Genomic DNA, 22,281 nt, shown 5'->3' with positions numbered 1-22,281 from the left:
AGATGAGGCTTACTTCTAGCACTGCAGACTATAAGCAGCTCTGGCTTGGCATTATTTTTAGGAAGAACTCTTAAAAGTACATTTTAGAAAGATGCCAGTGACAGTTCAAAATGTCTATGTGTATAAGCACATGCATGCATTTACAATGCGCTCAAGCCTGATGCTGAATAGGTGTAACACTGGGACAATTTTCCTCTCAGAATCCACAAGAAGCTAGGGGAGGTGAGTGAGGACTGTGAATATCTTAGAAAGATGAAACTGCAGAATGAGGACCTGGAGTGCAGGATTCCTATTGCTGAACCCCAGACCAGGTTATCTCACGGGTTGCCCAATGGCTGCAAGCTTGGAACTGTTACCTACAGGCTCTTAGATGCTGGGCTAGGGGAACTGCAGTTGCTGAGCTTATTCATGTAAGTGCTGAATGTTTTGTTTTAAATTACATGCTTAAAATGTCCATTTGTTCCCATTTGAATATACTCCATTCAAACTTGCCAAGATTTATGTTCTAAAATGGGAACTGATGTACCATTCTTTACAATCACTGTATTATCACTCAAATAGTCTTGCTACCCAGCTGGAGAGTCTTTTGAACAATTACAGCACCTAAATATGGGAGATCCATATCAAGAATGCAATATATAATGTAGAACTTAAAGTTCAACAATATTCCTGAAAATGGGGGCAAAAGATAGAGATTAAAAAAAAAAGTCGAAGTAAAATACGTGGTTTCTCTCTAAATCAGAGCAAATGTATAACTTTAAATTTGAAGATCTACCCAGGAAATACTGTAATACCATACTGATCTAATGAACACTGAAATAACCCACCAGCTTTTAGTGACATAGCATCAAATAGCAAATATTATGCAACGATTGCTCTGCACATTTGAGTCCTCATCTGTTATAGTACTGATCAGTAAACTCCCAGGTCCTTCCTGCACCTGCTCTATTTGAATTAGATAGCCACTATATGGAGGTGCCTCATAGCTTTTGGTATGTTTAATTCAAGGTGTCATTTAAGCTGGCAAAGTGATCCATCAATGATTTTCTTTTTTTTTTTCTTTCAGATAGGGACTGAGACCTGAAGATGTTAAAGGTTAGGTCTATACAGTCATTCTGATCTTGAATCCCTTGTCTGCAGTATCTATTTGCATTTTGGTGGTTTTGATAGGTAAAGTCAATTTCTTAAACTTGCACATTTTCAAAGTTTTTCTTGTAAAGATGTTTCCAGGTTGTGTACAAAGATCCATTTTGCTAAACAGCCCTCCTGGTTTCTTTAACCTTTTCCTTTCTGATCAGAAATGAGTCGGTATGTTGAATCCTATGGCAGCCAACACCTCCTGCCGCAATTTTGCTGCTGGTTCCTGGGCGTAGCATGCGTCATTGTCAAACACCAGGCAAGAAAAGAGCCCCAGGTTTTCCCTCATAGCAAGCTTCTTTTGCTTTGTTACACCCCTTTAAGTGTCTCCTCTAGTGGTTGGTACCAGAAGAAAAGGATCTGAAAGTCTTTGATTGATATCTCAATCTGTCTTTTGATTGCTTTGGCTGCCCATTTCACCTAGCTTCTGTCACTGATAATTTGCTTTTAAATGTAATGGATAAGCTTCTGAGCAATCCATCTCCTCCTTTAACCACAACTGCTTTCAGTGCATTAATGACTGAAAAGTTACATTTTCATTTAATGTGAATTTGCAAAGCTTTTAGATAATGGGTAGATCTAATATTCTGACATCCTTGAAGCTATTAGAAGAATAAATCAAAAGAAAATTCTCCTGCTTCTGCCTGCACAAAATGGGGAGAAGTTTAGGGTAAAGGCCCCAGTACAGTGATACTACAAAACAGCAATTACCATAAGCTGAAAAGGGCATAGAAATGGTACTTCTATAGTTGGGTTTCTCTCTCTGAAGCTGTAATAGATGTTAGAGAGAGGATGGGAGGGAAACATCAGTATCAAAAATGGAGTCGTGTTAATTGTTTTCACCTCACACTTTTGTATTCCTTGTTGGTTGACTTTTTTTTTTTTTTTTTTTAGATTCACAGGAAAACATCCAAATAAAACAAATAAATTTATTTTATTCCTGTAGAAACTGCAGTAACTATTTTGATCTGAATGCAGTCGAGTCTGCTCACACTGCTGGTAGGTTTAGAATTAAAGGTACTACTGTTAGTTGTATTTTATTAGGAAGAACATAGGCAGTGATGCTTATCCAATATCCCAAAGTGAAATTAAGAGCCTATATCTGTGCAGTAAGTAGCACTGATTTTTGTGGGGATTTACTTATACTCAGGGACACATCAAGGACAAGTCTGCATATCAGGATCTTTCCTCATAATGGGTTTATGTTACCATGCTGCTGAGAGGAAGTAGTGATAGGGAGAAAAGACATGGTCACAAATAAGTTTTGCAATCCTTTGCCAGGCAGTGAAGAAGCAAGCAGTGCCATGAGAGTTTTGATTTGGCTGATGGATGCTCTGCTTTGGAACTTGGCCCCGCTTCTTGGCTGAATGCAACTACTCATTTCGGAAACAGCTACTTGGCTCCTGGGGGGAGCATTGTGTTCTCTGCCCTCTCTGTCTTAAGGTGCATAACTTGCATGCAGTCTCCTGGCTTTGACAGGAGCCCCTCAAAGATTTTGCAGAGGTCACTTAGCCATTCTCAGTCTTGTCTTTAAGAACGGAATAATGATTGCAGGAGCCACAGAGGGTTTCTAAGACCTAGTTGACATTGTGAAAGTGTTCCTCTGTTGGTCAAACACATACACATCGCAGGGCAGAAAATAATGATTTTTTCTGCTATGATTCTATTCTTTATTCATTGAAGGGTGGAAGGGTGGGCAAGGAAGGCATGCTTAATATTTATTTGTTTAAAAGAACTCCAGTGCAATGTTGAACTTGTTGCCTTTAGTGTTCTTTTCCTCCATTTACATATTTAATGGTTTGCATTCTGATCCAGTTGGTTTGTTTGTGGCTTTTCTTTTTTTTTTGGGGGGGGGGGTAGTTTTTGTTTGATTGGATATTAAAGTACTTTACTGATTACCTGCATCACTGATTATGCAGGTGAACCATATAGCCACCTATTCAGTGCAGATAACACTGTACAGCTGACGAGGCTCCAGAATCATTAGTAACTTGACCTTCCTGCCTGATTCGTACTTATGAATCTAATAATAAATAATCACGTGGAAAAGTCAATAGAGAAATAATGTAGCACACTTCTTTTAGTGCTCTAATTCAGCAGAATAAACCATGAGAAGCATTTCAGTAATTTACTATAGTAAGTGCTCTCAGCAGCTTCTGTGTTTCAGCTGTTTGGTGCTCCAGCATGAAGATAATTATCTTGGTAATTAGTTATATTGTTATTTAATAGTCCCCAGACAATATTCTATTTTTCGAAGGAACAGGCCTTTACTTCTATATCTCTGTCCCCCATTACAGAACATGTTTATCTAAGAATCTTTTCTCTTGCCATTTTTTTTTTTCCTTCTGTTTACTACTTCCTCTAGAAAGGTCCCAGTTACTGAAAGACAGTTTCTGTTTAGCAGCTGCACAGATGTAGCCACAGGAGACTCCCTTTTCTTGCATCTATCTCAGAAATCCTGAAATCTGAAATCCTGAATCCTGACCTGCTCCTGAAGAAACAGGGATGGGAACAGTGCAGGTGGGGGGCCAGCAGCACTACAGGCTGTAGCCTCACAACTGTTCTTTAGACCCTGGGTTTCACCTCATCGGCACTTCCAGGGAAACAGGCAAAGTGAGAAGATTGGTGAAACAGACTGGGACTGAGGAGAATAGTCTTTTAAGTCTGATGAAAATGAATCTTTGTTACAACTGCATGAATGTAGGCAGAATGTTTTCAACCATTCCTAGAGTAATAATGGTGAGAAACAACAGATCATGGGTAGAAATCAGCATGAGGAAGAATGAACTGTTTTCTGGGGGGGCTCACTATTAAAGTTGCTTAAATATGCAATTAGTCTCCTGAGAGTTGCTGGGGTGAGAAATGTGCATAGCTAGCAGTCTGCAGACCTAAGCCACCATCCGGGAAGGAGAAAGTGTGGAGGACGAGGAGAACCCCTGAAGAAGGTGGAGGGGTGGCAAATGCCCGATGGAACTGCTTAAGGCCAGGGAGAATTGTGTGTGTGGAGAAAGCTGGAAACTTTTGAACTTGTGTAGGTGGTTATGACCTCAATAAAAAGAAACTTCCTCCAGTGTCACCCTCACTCTCAAAGTGACTTTTAGTCCTATTTAAAGGGAACAGAATGTCATCTCTCTCTCTCTCTTTTTTTTTTTTTTTTTTTTTTTTTGTTTCTCTCTCCCACCACCCCCTTTGTGATACTATTCCTCACAGTGTTACCAGGAAACAGCTTGTTCGCATATACCTCTTATAACAAAGAGTGTAGCTTCTAGTTCAATACCTCCAGATTTTGTGCTTTCTGGGTAGTGGCCTTGTTGCAGTTGTTCTTTCAAGCAGCTTCAGTTTTAGGAAGCCAAGATTTTCTCTGCAACTTTTTGATTGTACAAAAGATGGACTTTTTTCTCTAATTCACTTAGTGACTCAAACTCCACAAAGTACCATTCCTACTTCTCACCAGCTGGTGGTCCATATGCCACTGCATCTTAACTCTTGTAAATACTAGTTTGAAGTCATGCTCACAGATCAGACTTTTGGTGGTTAATATGGCAATATGTTAAAATGTCAAATGATGCAGAAAGAGTGAGTCAGGGGGGAAAGGAAAAAAAAGGCAGTAGTCTGCGAATTTATAAAACTTTCCTTCTAAGGGGCTCCCAGAGGTTTGCAGACATCAGAGGATTTCTGCAAGTCTGGGGTCAGCTGGCTGGGATTTGGGATCCACTGCATCTTGAAAGAAGCATCTGTGCAAGGCAGTGGCTCCCAGCTTCTCAGTGTTGTCTACGAACACGTTTAAGCTCTAAATTAGGATCAAAAAATACAGTCTGGCACATTGCCCATGAAAGATTGCCAGCTTCTAGCTGAAACTCTTCATTACTCTAGAAAGGGTGATAAGTGTTCCCCCAGGGAATTGAAAGTTTTATGACTTATGCAGTGCTCAAAAAAAAAAAAAAAAATATATATATATATATATATACATATGTAAAATAAATAAATAAATTTCTTGGAACATTGACAGTATTCCAGAAAGACTCTTAATGGCCATGGCTGTTTCCTGTGTCCATAGAGCAAGAATGTCAGATCCCTCAATGCTTTAGACCTCACTTCATGTCTTCCAATCAGTAACGAGGGGGTCTCTACCACACAGATTTCAAGCAAATATACAATCTCTGGTCTGTTGTATTTCTTCTTTCCATTGCATAATTATCATTAATTTCAGCAAGCAGGGCATGAATCTGCAATCCAATGCCCTAATTTCAAATGCTGAAAAAATAGCTAGGGCAAGAACAGAAAATGCAACTAATAACTTTCAGTGAAAGAGCTTCCATTGGTAAAGGGATAAGACCTTTGTCGATTTTACTGGTTCTGCTTTTAATGTTTCCTGACATTGTGAAAGTAAGCTAGTCTTCAGTAAATTGGCTCATGGTAAAAAGGTAAAGAAACAAGTTCTAGATGGATTTAGAAAATATTAAATAGTTTAATAGCTCTGTGCCACGAATCCATGCTGCAGGTGTATGCCAGCAATAGTTCCAATTAATCAGACTTGTAGCAGGCAGAATTCTGGAAATGAATAACAGGATTATCATGTGAGTGCTTTGTTCTTCACGTGAATGTGAAAAATGTATAAATAACTCTGCCTTTTAGATGAAAGAATATGTTCCTTTCCCAAGTCTCTTTCATTAAGATCTCTGCAAAACTGTAGTTAGCTGTTTTCAGCTTCTGTGTGGTCTGTTCAAACCAATAACATAATGTAACTAATCTATGCATAATGAGGTAGATAACACTCAAAAAAGAGTTGTAGTTCTGGGAAAAATGGAGTCCTCCAAGGACGCGGTAATGGATTCATTCAATTGCTTAGAATTCAGCATCTATACCTATTTGTATCTTAAGACTCTTTCCCCATGTTTTGTCTACAGAGATGATGAATAAGGAGATGGGATGGTCTACAAATCCAGGCTGGCAATTTAATCAGAACTGTCTGCTCTGTGTGCAACGATAATTAGTAGTTCAGTGCTATAGGAACCTTAAGATGAAAATCCTGGTAAACGTTTTTACTGTGCAATTGAAATTGGAGAGCTCTTCAGGGTACAGAGATGAGAATGCAAAGCAACTGCAAAGTCACAGGACAGAAGCCCGGTCTGCACCTGTAAGGCATTTCTCAGAATTTTACTATCAAAACTATAGCTGAAACCTTCCACATTCCTTGAATCCAAGTAACATGCAGCCATTATTTGTTTGCTACATGTTCCTAGGTTGTAATAAAAGTTGTTTTTACACAGTGGACCATGGGAGGGTTTTCACTCAGTAAGAAAATGCTTTTAGACTACAATAAATGTTCTTCAAAGTATATCAAGCAAAAACAGATGGGTTAGCATTCTTTCTCTCAAATAGCTCCAAGTGTACCGTGTGCTGGAATTAATGGGACATTTCTCTGAGAGGATTTTACTTTTACATTTAGGTCCTGGTTTGTAAAGAAAAACATCCAGAAGCTCACAGCATGTGAAACCCATCAGTTCTAGTACTGAATCTACTGAGGCTTTGTCAAATTAGAAAGCATAACACAGCTAAAGGAAAGTAAGTTAAAGTCTACAGGTACTGTAAAAATCTGCATCAGCAGCTTTGTCAAGGTGGAAAAAAAGGTTCCTGTTGACAGAAGTTACCTGTTATCTGGAATTACTTGCATCGTTTGCAGTAGACAAGCCATGAAGCTTCAGGCTGGATATTAGGAAAAGACTTTTCACTGAGAGGGTGGTTGGGCACTGGAACAGGCTTCCCAAGGCAGTGGTCAAGTGGTCACAGCACCGAGCTTGCCAGAGTTCAAGAAGTGTTTGGACAATTCTTTCAGACACACAATCTGATTATTATTATTATTATTATTATTATTTAATTAATTAATTTATTTATTTTGAGTGGTGCTTTTGGGGCACAGGAGTTGTATTCAATGATCCTTGTGGGTCCCTTCCAGCTTGGATATTCTATGATTCTATGAAAACATCTTTGCTCCCCTAAAGTGATATCTGCTAGAATACCTGCTTAGTGCTATAATTTCATATACTTTTAATTTATTAGGAAAAAACAAACAAACAAAAAAACACAACTACAACAAAAAACACAACTTCTCAGTATTTTGGGTGATGATTTTCTCTTGTAAGTTGGGGGTGAGGGTGGGGGGAGGTGGGGGGAGAAGAGATTACTTTGTTACCACACCTAAATTTGGCCCAAAGAAACTCATGTCAGTCCTCTATCTATGACTCATGTTGTCTGTTTCTTGTCCATATGCTCTGTTGCCAGAGTTATACAAAGGGCTAATTAATTTACTGATGGAAAAGCTAAGACTCTTAACTTAGGCAGTTCCTTTAGATGGGTCTGGGGAGGACTGTGCATTTCCTAAAAGGGCTATATCTTTCCTGCTGTTGGTTTGCCCAACAGTGAAAGCTTAACAGCAAACAGTCGATATTAAGACAAGCTGCAAACTGGCTGTGTATTGTGAAGAAATAAAACAGGACCTGATTTTTTTTTTTCACTTGCTTGGGATGATCACATTTTCCTGTGTTGAGCCATAGTGAGAAGCTAATGCTCTCCAGGTAGCTTACTTACATATCATCGCTACTCTAGTTTTCTCCACTCTACTTCTATTGCTTTGGGCTAGTTTTCTGAGTTTCTCTTCTACAGTACAGAGTATTCAGCTTTTGGAGTATTTGACTCTCACTTGATTGTTCACTCTTTAATTGTTGGTCTCATACCAATTTGAATCAAAATGCAAATAAAAGCATTGTTGCTATTCACAAGCTGAAAGTCAAAACTAAGCATACAATTTATTTTGAAATTTAAATATAACTGTTCCAGTGCTACAGATTGTATGTATGCAGTCTAAAATCTGTGTTTCTCTACAGAAAACAGCACTTTCCCCATCACGAAGAATGTGCCTCTGTCCATGAATATATTTTATTACTAGTTTCCTGTTGAGTTGCTAAGAATAGTGGGCAGGGCTGCAAAACACTTATATTTCAACACTCATGGATCAGTATTAAATCTTGGAATGTATTTGGTACAGTCAGTCCGGACTGTTTCTGTTTAACTCTGTGGTAATACTGCTTCCTTATTACAAGACAGAAATAGGATTCATACCAAGAGGAAATAATATCTCAAAGGACAGGTGACCCAGCAAATAAAAATTTAGTTAAAAATATGTGTATGTGCAAAGTCTTTTGTCATGGTTTTAGTGCTGCTTAAACGTCATATCAAGCACCTACATCTGTAGGACTTCCTGGTAGTTAAGACCAATTATAAAGATATATAGACAATTTCTTTTTCTATTTGTAGACTACTCCATACAGGTGGAGCATTGAAAACCATTTTAGTTTGTGCAGTAACTTAGTTAAACTGTAATCCTTTAGTTAAATGGCAGCTCAAAGATTTAGCACTTATTAAAGAAAAGTGCACAGAAAAGGGAAGGACTGATTGCTTATCTTTTCAAATTGCCTGTTGTAAGAATGAGCTCTTGGGGGATGGCTTAAGTTGCCATTCATTGCTGGAAATTCCAGTATAGCTCTTGGAAGGCCTTAAAATTAGAGCAACTCAAACTAATGCTCTTGTCTAAATGGCAGTTAAAGCTAACAGAAACATAAAATGAGCTCATCTGTTTGCCTTGATTTGTATGAAAATGTCAAAATTAAGGCCTCTTGCCCTGACATAGATATGAAACTTGGTCTTGCCTAAGAGGGCAGAACTTTGGAGTTGTCAAGTCAGCATAGCAAGGGCTCCCCACAGAGCTCAGTGGCTTTCAGAAAAGAAGCTTGAAGCTCTTCTTTTCTTCTAAGACACCATCTTCCTTCTATGCCTCCTCCTTCTTTTAAAGGTAGGTGAAATCAAAATTATCTTGTTCAACTCCTGGAAGAGTTGAATAACAAGAGTTGTGCAATTCACACAAGTAGTAGGATGGTCACACACACGGGAGTAATCTCACAAGGACCTACAGGCATTCATAATCCCCCCTCCCTTACCTGGGAGCCCTGTAAATTATATAACCCTCTTATTCATGAATTCCTAAAAGTATGATTATTGCTCACTGACTATGGCCTATGTTTAAGCACATTGTACTTCATGCTAAGCTGACTCTAGGTCATCACTAAAATATTAAGACAATTCAGTCCCCTGGATTTTTTTTTTTATTTTTTTTTTTTAATATGAAAAGCTGAATATTTTGATATACTTCAGATGCTTTTGGTTTTTAAAGAACATTGAATTAAGTATGGTGATAGAGTTTTTATTTGAATGCATTTTAAAGACACGTGTATAAATCAAGAACTGATTGGTAAATTAAATTGTCTAAGCCATGCCAGCAGCAGTAGAGCTGGCAATTGCAAAAGCCTGTAATAAAGTGTTGCAGACAGGTTATCTCCTTCTTTTCATCAGTCTGTGTACTGTAGCAGCAGCAGCAAGCATTCAAATTGTACTTGATTTCACCACAGAGCACACTCAAGTGTGGTTCACAAACTACGCTGCCCTTGAACCATCTGGGGTTTGCAGCTTGGAAGCTTTTATACTCTTCAGCTTGTAAGATTGTTTTGTTACTGCTGCAGTTGTTGTCTCTGTTAGCTTTGTAAGTCCCTGTTCTCACTGTTTAGCACACTTCCCTGATAGCTTTGGTCAGAGTGCTTACATAAACTGAAATCTAGTTGCTATTAGCAATATAGACGATATGGAGAACATCTAATTTTCCCACCTTTGATTTTCCTGACGATCAAGGATGCATCTTTGTAAAAATCTGTTTGATGCAAAAATTACATCTTTGAAAAAAATCTGTTCTAGAAGCTCTAATCCCTGTGTCACAAAGTTTTGAACTAATCACAAACACTAAAAGAAATAGGCTTCTTTCTGATAAATGTTGTGCAAAATGTCCCCCCCCCCCCCTTTTTTTTTTTCCATTTTTTTTCCCCCTCTTCTCCTGAGCAGCTCATAGTATTGCTCAGTGATGCACTTTGCCTTGCAAGAAAGGGGTAGGCTGAGCATTATTTGTAAGCCTGGTATCACCTAGGTCCAGCCTCTTCCCCGTGACTCACTGCAGCTCCCAGTTTGATGGCATGGCTCATCTCCTCCTACCTTCTTCCTCAGTCTCTTCAGATGTTTGCTCTGCTCCCACTTGTCCCTGCAGGCCACATTACACTGCCATACCAGGTTTCATTCAGCTTGAATCTGTTCTGCCCTCTGTTCCTGTCATGTTTCTTGTTTGTTGGACACCTTCACTCCACTCAATACTTATCTAGAGCTAAAAGATATTATAACGCAACACTTGTTACAGCACATGACTGGAGATGATTCCTTCCATACTGTTATCCCTGCCTTTTTGATCATTTTTCCAAGCAGCAGGTAGAGGTTTAGGGCACAGGACAAAGGACAAAGTCACAGCAACCCCATTGCCTCAGATGAAGTCATACTGGTTTGACTGACTAGCATAGATAATACCAGTAGTGGAAATTAAGTGGAATGGACATCAGTATAAGCTACACAAACATACTGTGCCCCCAATGGCATTAATAGAATTTCCAGAGCTACTGGCATAGGTAGATCAGCATGGCTCAACACCCCAAACGATCCCAGCTCCAGGTTTATAGTTCCCCTGGGGGCTATGAATATATATATTCTTGTGTGTCCATTGCTTCTACTGCTGTGGTTGTCAGCCACCAAACATAAAGCTCAGTGCAGTCTCTGGGGGAGAGAGATGTGTGGTTTAGCTGTGCTGCACTCACACCTTGGATGGCAGGGTGAACAAACCAGACATGCTGCAAACAGCACTGCAGGGCTGTCACTGCTGCTGGGACTGCCTGGGAGATATAAACTGGAAACATCTTGCAGAGCAGAGAAAAATGGAAACCATCTTTACCTGGAATATAAGTAGTCAGCTCTCTTTTTTTTTTTTTTTTTTTTTCCCCTCTTTCAAAATGGACCCAAAATTGACCCTAGCTAGATGACTCTTCTACCATAACCTCTAATGACCACACATTCATGGCCCTTTCATGCCAGCATTTCCCTATGCTCTATTTCTTCTAAGCTTTCCCTGTGCCATCTCTTTGCCTGTATCCTCAGCTGGGTGTCAAGCTGAAGCATCAGCTGGAGCCTGCAGACACTGCTGAGCAGATGCTGGAGCTGCTGCTTGCACAGCCTTATTGTTGTCCTGTGGCATTGTGCCTTTGTGCATTCAGTGGCTCCCAGCACATCAGCTGTGGATGCAAAGGCAAGACCTTGTATAAAGTAAAGGGTGATTGTTGGGCAAGTTTCTGGAAAAAAAATCCTCTCCTTGTGTTCAAATAACTGTGGTAAAATTAGAGTAGATACAGGCTGAGAGAAGGAGGTACAAGGTGGGAATGGCAGGAATTTGCACTGTTTATCAGCATATGAAGAGTGTTATATTTATACCAAGTGCAAGGAAGGCAGCATGATCTAGTGGGCATTTAGGAAGGTATTCACATTTCCACTAAACTACTATATAAGCTTTTCACCAGGGCTGCACGTGCCTTTGATGTTCCTTGAAGAGTGATTTTCTTTCCTTACCACAGATGAACTCAAACGTGCTTGAGAGAAGTCCAAGATTGAAAATTCAAGAGACATAGATTGAACTGCTGATTTACTACCAGCTGTGTGTGCAAAACAAATCACTCTCATATGCTCTGTAACAAGGGCTATAATGAACTAAAGACGTTACCTCACAGGTCCCTTGTGAGGCTTGGATCACTTTGATCAGAGATCCATAGATGATGAGTGAAGTGCCACTAGTGATAAAGTAATCCTTAGATGGGGAGTAACATGGATACACTGCAATCTAGGAAGAGGGGAGTCTCCTTGCAGGCATTAATTATGTGAGTCTGACAGTTCATGGTGGTGATGGTGTATGTCATTTGATGTACCTTTAGATATACAGTTCAGCATATTGTGGGTCTTGAAAGCTTAGACTTAAGAATATTGAGTTATAGAGTTTCTGATTTGTCACTTAAATTTTAGGAGCATCATTTTTTAGAGAAAGCAAAAGCTTATATTGAACAATATCTATTGCCTTAACTGGCATTTCCTGTGGAGTGAGATACTCTTCAGTGTAAGAAACACCGTGAATCTGGTCAATATTTGTGTACGAAAATGTCTGGAACTCTCTTATGTTAAACTTCACAACCTTTCCCTTGAAATGTTAAATGTTATAACCTATATTTCAAGCAGGATTAAATGAAAGCAGTGAAAGAGATACTGTGTGAGTTTGTGCTGAAGTTGTGGTGGAACTGGCAGGTGTCTTCCTTTTGCGTGTCTGGCCATGCTATGGATTAAATCAGACTTGAAGGAGCAGTTTCCTGAGGATTTTCAATTTTATGTGCCAGCCACAACAGATCTGCAAGGCCCAAGACTTGGAAGGCATGTGCTCCTCTTGGAAATACACACCAAAGATAGTACAGGGCTAAGAGTCAAAATAAGATAGTATAGGTACATTTGAAATGTGCTTGAACTAAAATTCTTGGTCCTTGTTTACAGACATGATAAAGAACCAAATACATGAAACTGTATTTAAAAGGTTGCAGTCAGAAGTAATTAATGTTTAAAGTGACTGTATAACCATACACAGCCAACCTACATAAGTGCAGATCTCCAAGGGGTTTGTGATTAGTAGTTAGCCTTACTTCCTGCCTAATATATTGGTACCTTGAGATGTTATAAACACTATGTAGTGTTAAGAATTGTTCGGTGTGAAGACTTCATTGCAGCAACATATCCTTCTAGTCGAGGTTTCGGCACAAAATAGCCTGTTTCCACTTCTAGAGGAAGTCATCCCCATATCAGGCTAAACACTGATAACCTCCCACGTCTGCTTCCTACTTCTTCTTCCACCTGTACTGCTGTCACAGAAAGTCTCTGCTGAAAAGGACAGGATGAGACATCAGAGGTCACAGCAGCCCGTTGATCTGCAAGGGGAATTATTGCTGCATTATATGAGATGAATTGCATCTTTCCAACCAGGTTCTGAGTGAAGGAACATAATGCTGAGAGGTGTGTTTGTTCACTGCATTGTTGTGATGCCCTGGCTCAGTGAGTTCACTACTGATTAAAGTACGGGTGATCAGTGGATCAGTTTTGCAGGCTTCTGTGTCAGCTTCTCTGTCTCTCATGGGTCTGACCACCCCAGTCCTTGGGGGTGTACCAGATGCACTGGAGAAGGTGCTTGCTCCCCTGAAGTCTCTTAGAACTGCCTTTTAACATGTCTGGGCCTGAGGGCTCCCAAGGGATGCCACTGTGTAGCATCTATGAGAAGTGTGGTTCTCTGCACCTATTCTGCACATGTAAAAGGCTTCCTTATCTTGAAGTGCACTGTGGAATGCAAACCTGAATTTCTTTAACCCAGGGAGTTTTCACACTGGATGAGTAGGTGGTCTTGTGGGTATCCACCTTGCTTCTCCTATTTGTCCAACAAGGCTTTGATTTTTATTATGTTTTTTATTTTTTTGCTCATTCCAGACCCCTTCATCCTTCCTCCTTTGCAGGAGCCATGTGTACCCTCTGTGTACCCCAGCTTGTGCCCAGCTGCTGCAGGGTGATGCATCCTTAGCTGGCTGCAGGAGGAGTGAGGAAGAAGCTGGGCCTAGCACAACACCTTCAAGTATGATGTGGTAGTGGCTTTCCTGTGTGTTACACTGGTTTCTTCATCCTACTTCTTATAAAAAAAACACCTCTTTCCTCCTGTACTGTCCTCTTCCCTCATTTATTTATTTTTTTCTTCCCTGACTTCAGGTTCTCTCTCCTCATAGCCTCTCTGAAGCCACTGTGCATAAGAAATGAGGCAGTCTGTCTTAACCTGGGTGTCAAACTTGGATAGGTTTAGGAAAGATCTAATCTCTCAGGTCTGTAAGTTCAGCAGGCATTTAAAATAACAGCTCCAGATTTGATTTCAGTTTCTGTGTCAAACTTTGCATCCAAAACAATGACAGAAGCTCTGCAAAGCTCGGGATGGAGCAGCACAACTTCTGTGCTGGGCCCTGCTGGAGCTCCCACAGCCCAGCTCTCTGCTCCGCTCAGGCACCAGCTTGGGTGACGGGGACCAGCCTCCATCAGAAGCAATTTTTACACACATGAAGTGTAAGCAGAAAACTTCATTAACAAGCTGCTGACACAGCCTGACCCTTCTCTTGTCAGAGTTAATAGCTAAACTCCCACCTCCTCCAGTGGGGCAATATGAGATTTCCATCTTTACAAGTGCTCAGGAAGTACTGAGGTGCTGCTGCATGTCTGACAGCTGCAAAACTAGGGTGTTAGGAAGATGGAGCTTTATGATTATTTACTCTTGTCATAGAAAACTCTCCCTCTCTTTTTCTGTTTGTTCCTGAGTTTATTCTCCTGGGCTTTGCAGCATGTTATTGCAAATGTGGCAAGAGCCTGACTATTAAAAGCAGAGGCCAAAAGAATGCTCAGGAAGGTATAAGAAGTATTGTATCGTGTTTGTGCACACATGCTTATCAAGTGAACATGTAAATATGTATTTGCTTGCATCTGCTAACAGAGTAATTCATGGCATGAGTGTGCATACACCATAGGGGATCTTGCTTAGAATTTTTAGTAAACACAGGACCACATACTGAGGTGCTTTTTCAGTCCTTACTCAGGAAAAACTCACAGCTGTAATGTTATAGCACTTACATGCAAAACAATAATATATTGCATAAGGTTTTTCTTTCAGCTCATAAGTTTACTCTTTCAGTCACGTAAGAGAGTAAAAAAGATGTACAACTGAAGTACTTTGTAAATAAATGACATTAGAAACTTTCTGATGTGCATCTTCAAGTCCACTGTAAGAGACTTAACCTCCTTGTTCTCAAAAGAAAAACAGGATTTTGTTTCCAGCCCAGAATTCATTAAACATCTTTGCTCTTCCATAGTCACCAATTTCCCCCTGTTATTTACAGAATTCTAGCACTTTTATGCATTTCTGAAAACTCAGGATAGCCATTCAGAACTCAAGGCATTAAAAAGTTGTGCTTGGACAATAGTTGTCACTAACCAAACTGAATCACCAGGCTCAGGGAAGGAATTTGGGCTTGTCCAATAAAACCAAGTAAGAGCAGGGCTAGTGTTTTGGTTATCAAATAAAGTTCCATAAAATATTTAAAGGGTAATTAAAAGTTCAGCTTTTACTTATCTCTTCGATAATACCTGGGGATTTAATTAATAAACAAGATTTTATTTTTTAAATTATTTTTAAAGGGCTAGAATGCTTTTTTTTTTTCTATTTTCTCTCTTTTTCTTTCTTAACAACATACACAGAAGCAATATCCCCCAAAGCAGACTTGCACTCGGACATGAGATGGAAAACTTGTGTTTATAAAAGCCATCTCCTTTTGCTTAAAGCAGTGAGATGTGCTGAGAAACTGGTACAGTATGACAACATTTTAAACACAGAGACAAGATTTATCTGGCTGGTATACAATATAAAACAAAAATTGAACACCAATGTTACAGCATTATACTGAAACAAACCACAGCAATTAGATGCTTTGAAGTCAAGCCTATATTTTCTTCAGCTTTTTTTTTTTTTTTCTTTTTTTTTTTTTCATGAATTATTGATCTACTTTCCTCATTAAATGGAATGGCTGGCTCTTGCAGTAAATGGACAAGTGACTACAACATTTATATAATCAAATATCCTCTGCATCTGGCAATAAAACATGTTAGTGTATAAAACGCCCCTTCTGAATTGACATGTCTGAAAAACAGATTTTATAGTATAACAACATTCCTTTTCTTTTGTCTCTAAAACACAGTTTCCCTTACATCGTCATGCAATCCCATATTTTACACTGATCATATTAAGCAAAATATTTTCAAAGAGCCTGTATTGCCCATTGTGCAGTACAACATTTCTTGTCTATAATGAGATGTAAATAAACTGTCTCACTTACCTTATTTTCTCCATCTCTGCCGCAGAGGCCTACAAGAAATCAAATAATAGGAGCAAGTGAATGAAAGAAAACATTCACTCTGCAGATTTATGCATAGTTAAGGTTTCCAAATGGTTTTCGACAAGTGTCTACAAAGCGACGGTAAGCAAACCCCACATCTGCATTAGCTGAAAATAACATTGAGAGATTAACTCAGGAATAATGCAGCACGCTGCAGGAGCACTGTATACCCACGAGCCATGGGCAACAGAATGACTCAGTTGTAGCGCTGAGGCAGAAAATGGGGAGAGAAAGGAAAAGAAAAAAAAAAAAAGCAGCAGCAAGTAACAGGTTACTGTGCCTCCTGGATTTCACAGGAAAAGTTGAAATGCTGTGCTACCCTCTGCGTGGTGGGCATGGCAGCAGTGCTCGGCTGGCAGGGAAATTAAAGTGACTTCATCACACATGAATTTTGAGCTCAGTTCATCGTGTTTCACAGAGCCTGACAGATGGAGTGGACACAGGCTTGCATCCTTCGTGGGAGTTTAAAATAATCAAATTACTTTCCTCAAGTAATATGCTATCTTGACAATCAGCATTTCAGTATGTGTAGGCTTTTCATTAACCCCTTCATTGCTACTCACCTGCAACTCCAGTAACTCCCCAGTTCTTTCTGCCTGCCGGGCAGCTGGATTTCCATTAACCCTTTGGCAGTTGCCCATCAATTCTGCAGCCTTAAATCTTTACATCCCAGTGGAGCAGAAGGTGGTAATTTTATTAACCTGACTTGTTTCTTTTTACCATATAGATGCTGTAAATTCCTACTTATCTATAGCACGGAGCATTAATCTGTCAGTATGTACATGAAAAGCAGACCCCTTGGTTAACCCCTTGGTTTCTTTTTCATCATTATCTAGTGTGGATCCTTAATAGCTGCTTCCATTTCATCTTATCACACCACTGGCACAGGATCTCAGTAGTCCTTCTGGCCCCGCTTTACTGTAACTAGGGAATGAACATTCAGAGCAATCCTGCGATCTCTAGAGCCAGATAAATCCCAGCATCTCAGAATCTCTTATTTATACTGAAGGCATTGCCCATTAATCATGGACACTTTCAACCTTATTGATTAATGACTAACAATCATATTTGAGTATGAAATAAATTAAAGATTAAAAATAGGGAAATATTAATCAGTTAACCAGCAGGAAATTTGTCAAACTGCCTAACAAAAGATCCCAAATGACAAATTGTTGGTTCCTCATTGTGTCACTCATTTTTCTCTTCTTATTTATTCTTGATTTGCCCATTTGATAAGTTGTCAGTCAGGCCAGTGTTTGTGCGATGATTTCTGCTGACAGACATTAAGACTCTTAGGCATTCACCAGAACTTGGTACGCAAGAAGCCAGCTGCAGGAAAACCCCTCCTCAGCTTCCCAGAAGTGGATGTGATACGCATTATGTGCTCCCTGCATGTCTTTTGGAAGCAGAGGGTAGCCCATGGTAAATCCCAGATGTTAAGATTAATGTCTAACTCAGGGACCTGTAATTGCTTTCTCTAATTTGTATCTATCCATTGAACCCATGCTTATTCTGTAGTGTGCAGGAAATAGTTTAAACATTACCGATTGGAAAACAAACCACGGGGGCATTTCCCTGTGCGTAGGAAGCTGCTGGCGGCCCTGTGGGCTTGCTACTTTGGTTTTCCTGAGATGTATTCTCAAAAAACTGTCCTAATCATCATGCTTCTGTCATTCTATGGAGAATTCATTTTTGCTGGAGCTACTCACTATGGCTTTACCTTGAACTGAGGGAGTCACCTGTGATGACTGAATACTTAAAGATCTGGTTTTAATGCTTCGACTTTGGCAGTATCTACAGATAGAAGGGGAAGTTGCCCAAGCTTTACTTTTGCCTAGTGCAAGAGTGAGGGTTCCATTTGATTACAGCACAGGATGGGGAAGAGGAGCTGTAGGTTGTTTTTTGGCTATATTCTATTGACCTCATCTGTGAAGCATTAGCTGCCAATCCCAACTGGAAATTGTTGGGGGAAAGAAAAGCACAGGAAAAGCCTGACACAAAAACAAAACAGAAAACTAAATCAAGCTACAATTACTTCTGTCAGATTTACTCTCTCTCTCTCTCTCTTTTTTTTCTCTTTATTTAATATGATTCTATTTATTTATCTATTTATTAATAAGAAGTCTCTTTTTTCCTTCCTCACAGTAAAGTTATTTATTTTTTTTCTTTTCTTGTCTTTTGTGTGTGTGTAACAGGGCCAATTTTCCTTTGGACCATTGGGGATGTTCTTCTCTGCTTTTCTCTGACAGCATGGTCAGTGAAGAGAATCTTGTCTCCTTGTCTGATGATGGGAGCAATGGCTTCAGATCAGCCCTCCTCAAACAGGATGCTCTGACCTGGGTCAAAACCTTTCTGGGCTGTGGCGCTACAATGTTCTGTCTTCTGATGGGGATCTACTTCCAGTAAATGAATAAAAGCAGATGAAAGGACTAGATTCCAGGTATGTTTCAGGGGAATGTCCTAGCCTGCATATTAGAGAGTCAAATGTGCATACAGGAATCTAGGTGAAAATAAAGATAAGAGCATCCATAGAAATACAGCTTTCATACCAAGCAGTTTACTTTCTCAGACAATTATTTTCCTTTGGAAGACCTTTTTTGACCTTTTTTTTTTTTTTTTTTTTTCTCCTTTTTTACTTCTTTTCCTTCTCTATTTTTTCCTTCTTTTATTCTTTCCTTCTCTCTTTTCCAGTTCTTGTCTTCTCTCCTCTCTTTTACAATTCTTATAATCCCTTCCTTAGAAATTCAAAATTATTTTAAAAGTCTGTGTTTCTGAAACAGCTCTGTTTTCACAAGATGGCATTTTTTACTGAGGCAAAATTGCTGTTTCCTAGCCAATTCCCTGCCACTGCTACAGCCTGTGGAAGCTTAGAGGCTACATCATCCTTAGACGGCTCTCTATGAAGGCTCCCATCTGAAACGTCCTACTGAATTGATTTTAAAATATATTCTAAACGGCTCTGAATTGGAAAATTTTAGGGTGTCTTGTGGGACCTATTTCAAGTAGAAAGACTGAAGTTAAGGTTGGTATAAGGGTATCCTTTATGATATGTCATTTAAGAGTTGCTGCTTGCTAGTGAGTTGATTTATTGTAAGTGCTTCTTGATGTTTGAACTGAGCAGTGTGATTAGAGCCATGTGTGAGTTTTTTAATAACATTTTAAATTAAAATCAGTAATTACCTTTAATTACAGAAGTATCAGATGTAATTTAAATACTTTTTTTTTTTCTTAAAAAAAAAGCTAAACAATATCAAGGCAGTGTGAATAAAGAATTTTTAATCATACTAAAAATAACAATTTTTGCCATTATCAAATAGATTCGCCTTCGTAATTCAATGACTTCCATTTCTGTACACTGTCTCCTACATAAAATATGGAGATTGGATTGAAGATTTTCCTTTCCATGGAAGTCCTTGGTGTGCTAACTTTGCCTTCGAGCACTTTCAGGCAGTGTCTAAAAGTGTTGGTAGATATTTGTCTGGTTTTCAAGTATATATTTTTTTTAAAGTGTGAAACAGAACAATCGACAAGATTCTTTTCTGGAAATGGCAAGCAAGTCCATTTTGCAACAGGTATTCTAAAGTCTTTGTCTTCCTCTTCTTACTCCTCCTTCTCCTCCTCCTCTTCCTCTTCCTCTTCTCCTTCCTCTCCTTTCTTCCTCATCTTCTTCTTCCTTCCTCTTCTTCTTCCTCTTTTTCTTTTTCAGTGTTTGTTTTAAATGGCTATTTGATATTCTTTGCTATTTGTTATATATATATTTTTGAGAACAGTCATTCACTTGCTTGACTGAAAGCGGGGATGTTGTTAATGGAAACCCCAGGAATTTTACTGTGGCTTTTTTTCCATTTAGAATGTGGTTACTGCTTTTTAGTCAGCATGACAACCTTTCAATTGTTTTCAAGTCAGTAGAGCAAATGAAAAACACTGTGATCCCCTATTTTTTTAATCTCCCCTTATTTAATTAATGAGTCAAACAACCACAAGACAATGGCAGAACATTCTTAGTCATTTTCGTACATAAAACTTAATATAGTGATCAAATTCTTTGATTGTTTATTCTTATATGATTAGTGTTTGCAATGTTGATTGTTGAACCAAAATCTTTTTATTAAGGTAGAAAATCAGGCTGACAGATCTCTCAGCTATCTAATAAAATGTCCTTTCCCTAATCTTACGGTCAATTTTCATTCCTCTGTATCTTCCCAGATAATGTCTGAAAGAGAAGGTCTTTCCAGGAGGTGACAGCTATTCTCTCTCTCCCTCTCTCTCTTTAAATTCAACCTTTTTTTTTTTTTTTTTTTTTTTTTTTTTTCCCTAGATTATTTTGCTTTCTTGGAAATACATGTTTCATTTTATAAGGAGAGACAGCTCCCTGAACCTGGCTCAGTACTCACCAGTACTTACCTTTGAGTTCAGCGGACTTTAGGTTGACATGTTGGCTACCAAATATATAAGACAAGAAAGGGCAGCAAGAAATTACTTCTGCTCATTTAGTCTGACATATTACTTTAAGTTGGTCAGTACTGTGGAATTCACTTTTATTTCTGTAAATGAGAAACTGTAAATGAGAGTTCAGCCACTGCTAAAGTCTCGTGTATTCCCAGTGCATTTGTAAACTGCCACGTTTTCAATCACAACTGTTTCACTTCAACGTTCCTTTTGTTTTCACAGTTCTACTAATGACTGATTGACATGAATCAGTTTGGCCATTTCCTTTTCTTTTCTACAGGGTACAAGAGTAAAAGAGTTGATTTAATAAAATTTATGGACTACATAATTTGATAGGATCAATCTTTAATTAGACTCGACCCATTTTTAGAGATAAAGTAGAGGCTTCAAAGAACTACTCAAGTGATGAGAAAAATATAGAAATTTATTATATAGGAACTTTCATAGAACTAAGGAAACATCTGCATTTGATTTGGCTTTACATGTTGACTGTATCTAATGGATTTTTATCAAAGAAGAATAATCTTTCTGTAAAACTCTTGCCTGAAATTGTCATAGAGATACAAAGAAAATTAAATTGTCATAGAGATACAAAGAAAATTAAATTTAGTTTTCCATGGCTGACACTGTAATAGATATTTTGTTCAGAAAAGACTACCTCCATGAACACCTCCAAACCACAGGCCATAAAACACCTCCACTGTTCTCAGACCATTCAAAGACACTTAGTATACAAAAGGTGAAGAGGCATAGTGATTCACTTCAGGAAGAAGGCAGAAGAGGTCAAGAACATCTCTAATATCCTATGTCCCTGCAGTAAAGGATGTATTAGGATCATTGGACATTTTCCCTTGCAAAAAGGAACATTATGTTTATTACAAAGAATGAGAGGATTTCATTAAACTGTAGGGTTTTTGCATGCTGGACCTGAGGAAAATTATCTGACAATCAATTTAGACATGAGTAAACAAGAGTAAGACATACCAATTCTCACTGTACCACCAAGAGCAGCATTGTATCATTTCAGCATCCCCTCCCTCTCTGGCACAAACTTATGATGCTTTCTAAAGCAGAGGAAGAAGCTCTCCACAGTCAAGTGGGAGAGACAAATAGAAGAAAAAGACAAATAGAAGCTCAGACCTTTGGAACTAATAGCATATGACAAAGATATGCTGTATACAGGCCCACCTCAGTAAAGAAACAAATAAATTATCTTTTTAATTCTTAGAGAAAACAACTAAGTTCAATACCCAAAATGTTCACACCATACCGTACCTCCAGATCATCACTACTCTGTCACGCGAAGTCTATAAGCCTGTTGAGCTCCATCTCGAAAAAGTTATTTTTTTTCCCCATGTGTTCCTGAACACTACTAAACTGATGGAAATCAGAGGGTGATTCCAACCATGCTAAATTGTGTATGAGCAGTTTTTCTCTGTTTAATCTTGAAGCAGGTTTGTTTAAATTTAAAGCACGTTACTCCTACATTATTATTATTATTATTTTTAATTCCAACATGCAGTTATGAAGATATGTCTTATTTGAGAGGGAAAGCAAGACATGATTCTTTGACTGCTCTCAGAAGATTATACTCATTCCTTCTGTCATTTCAGTGTCCCTTCTCTGGATCTATTCCAAATTAACTTAATCTGATTTGCAATGGTCTGATTAGGGCTGTATATCATGTACAAAACACCTTGCCAGTACCTTGTATAAT

General features: G+C 38.8%; 1 protein-coding gene across 1 annotated transcript in view; it reads right to left on the bottom strand.

Moving 5' to 3' along the window:
- Nucleotides 1-22,281, bottom strand: part of BEGAIN (brain enriched guanylate kinase associated) — a gene marked incomplete at its 5' end in the record, with an annotated part of 154,841 nt that overhangs the window by 101,217 nt on the left and 31,343 nt on the right. The window contains one exon of the mRNA XM_082761192.1: nucleotides 16,056-16,084. Coding sequence (XP_082617318.1) covers nucleotides 16,056-16,084 — 29 coding nt within the window. The remainder of the gene's footprint in view (nucleotides 1-16,055; nucleotides 16,085-22,281) is intronic.

This window comes from Aythya marila (genome assembly GCF_965140915.1).
Source record: "Aythya marila genome assembly, chromosome: 5".
NCBI lineage: Eukaryota > Metazoa > Chordata > Aves > Anseriformes > Anatidae > Aythya > Aythya marila.
This window is presented reverse-complemented; position numbering and strand designations above follow the sequence as displayed.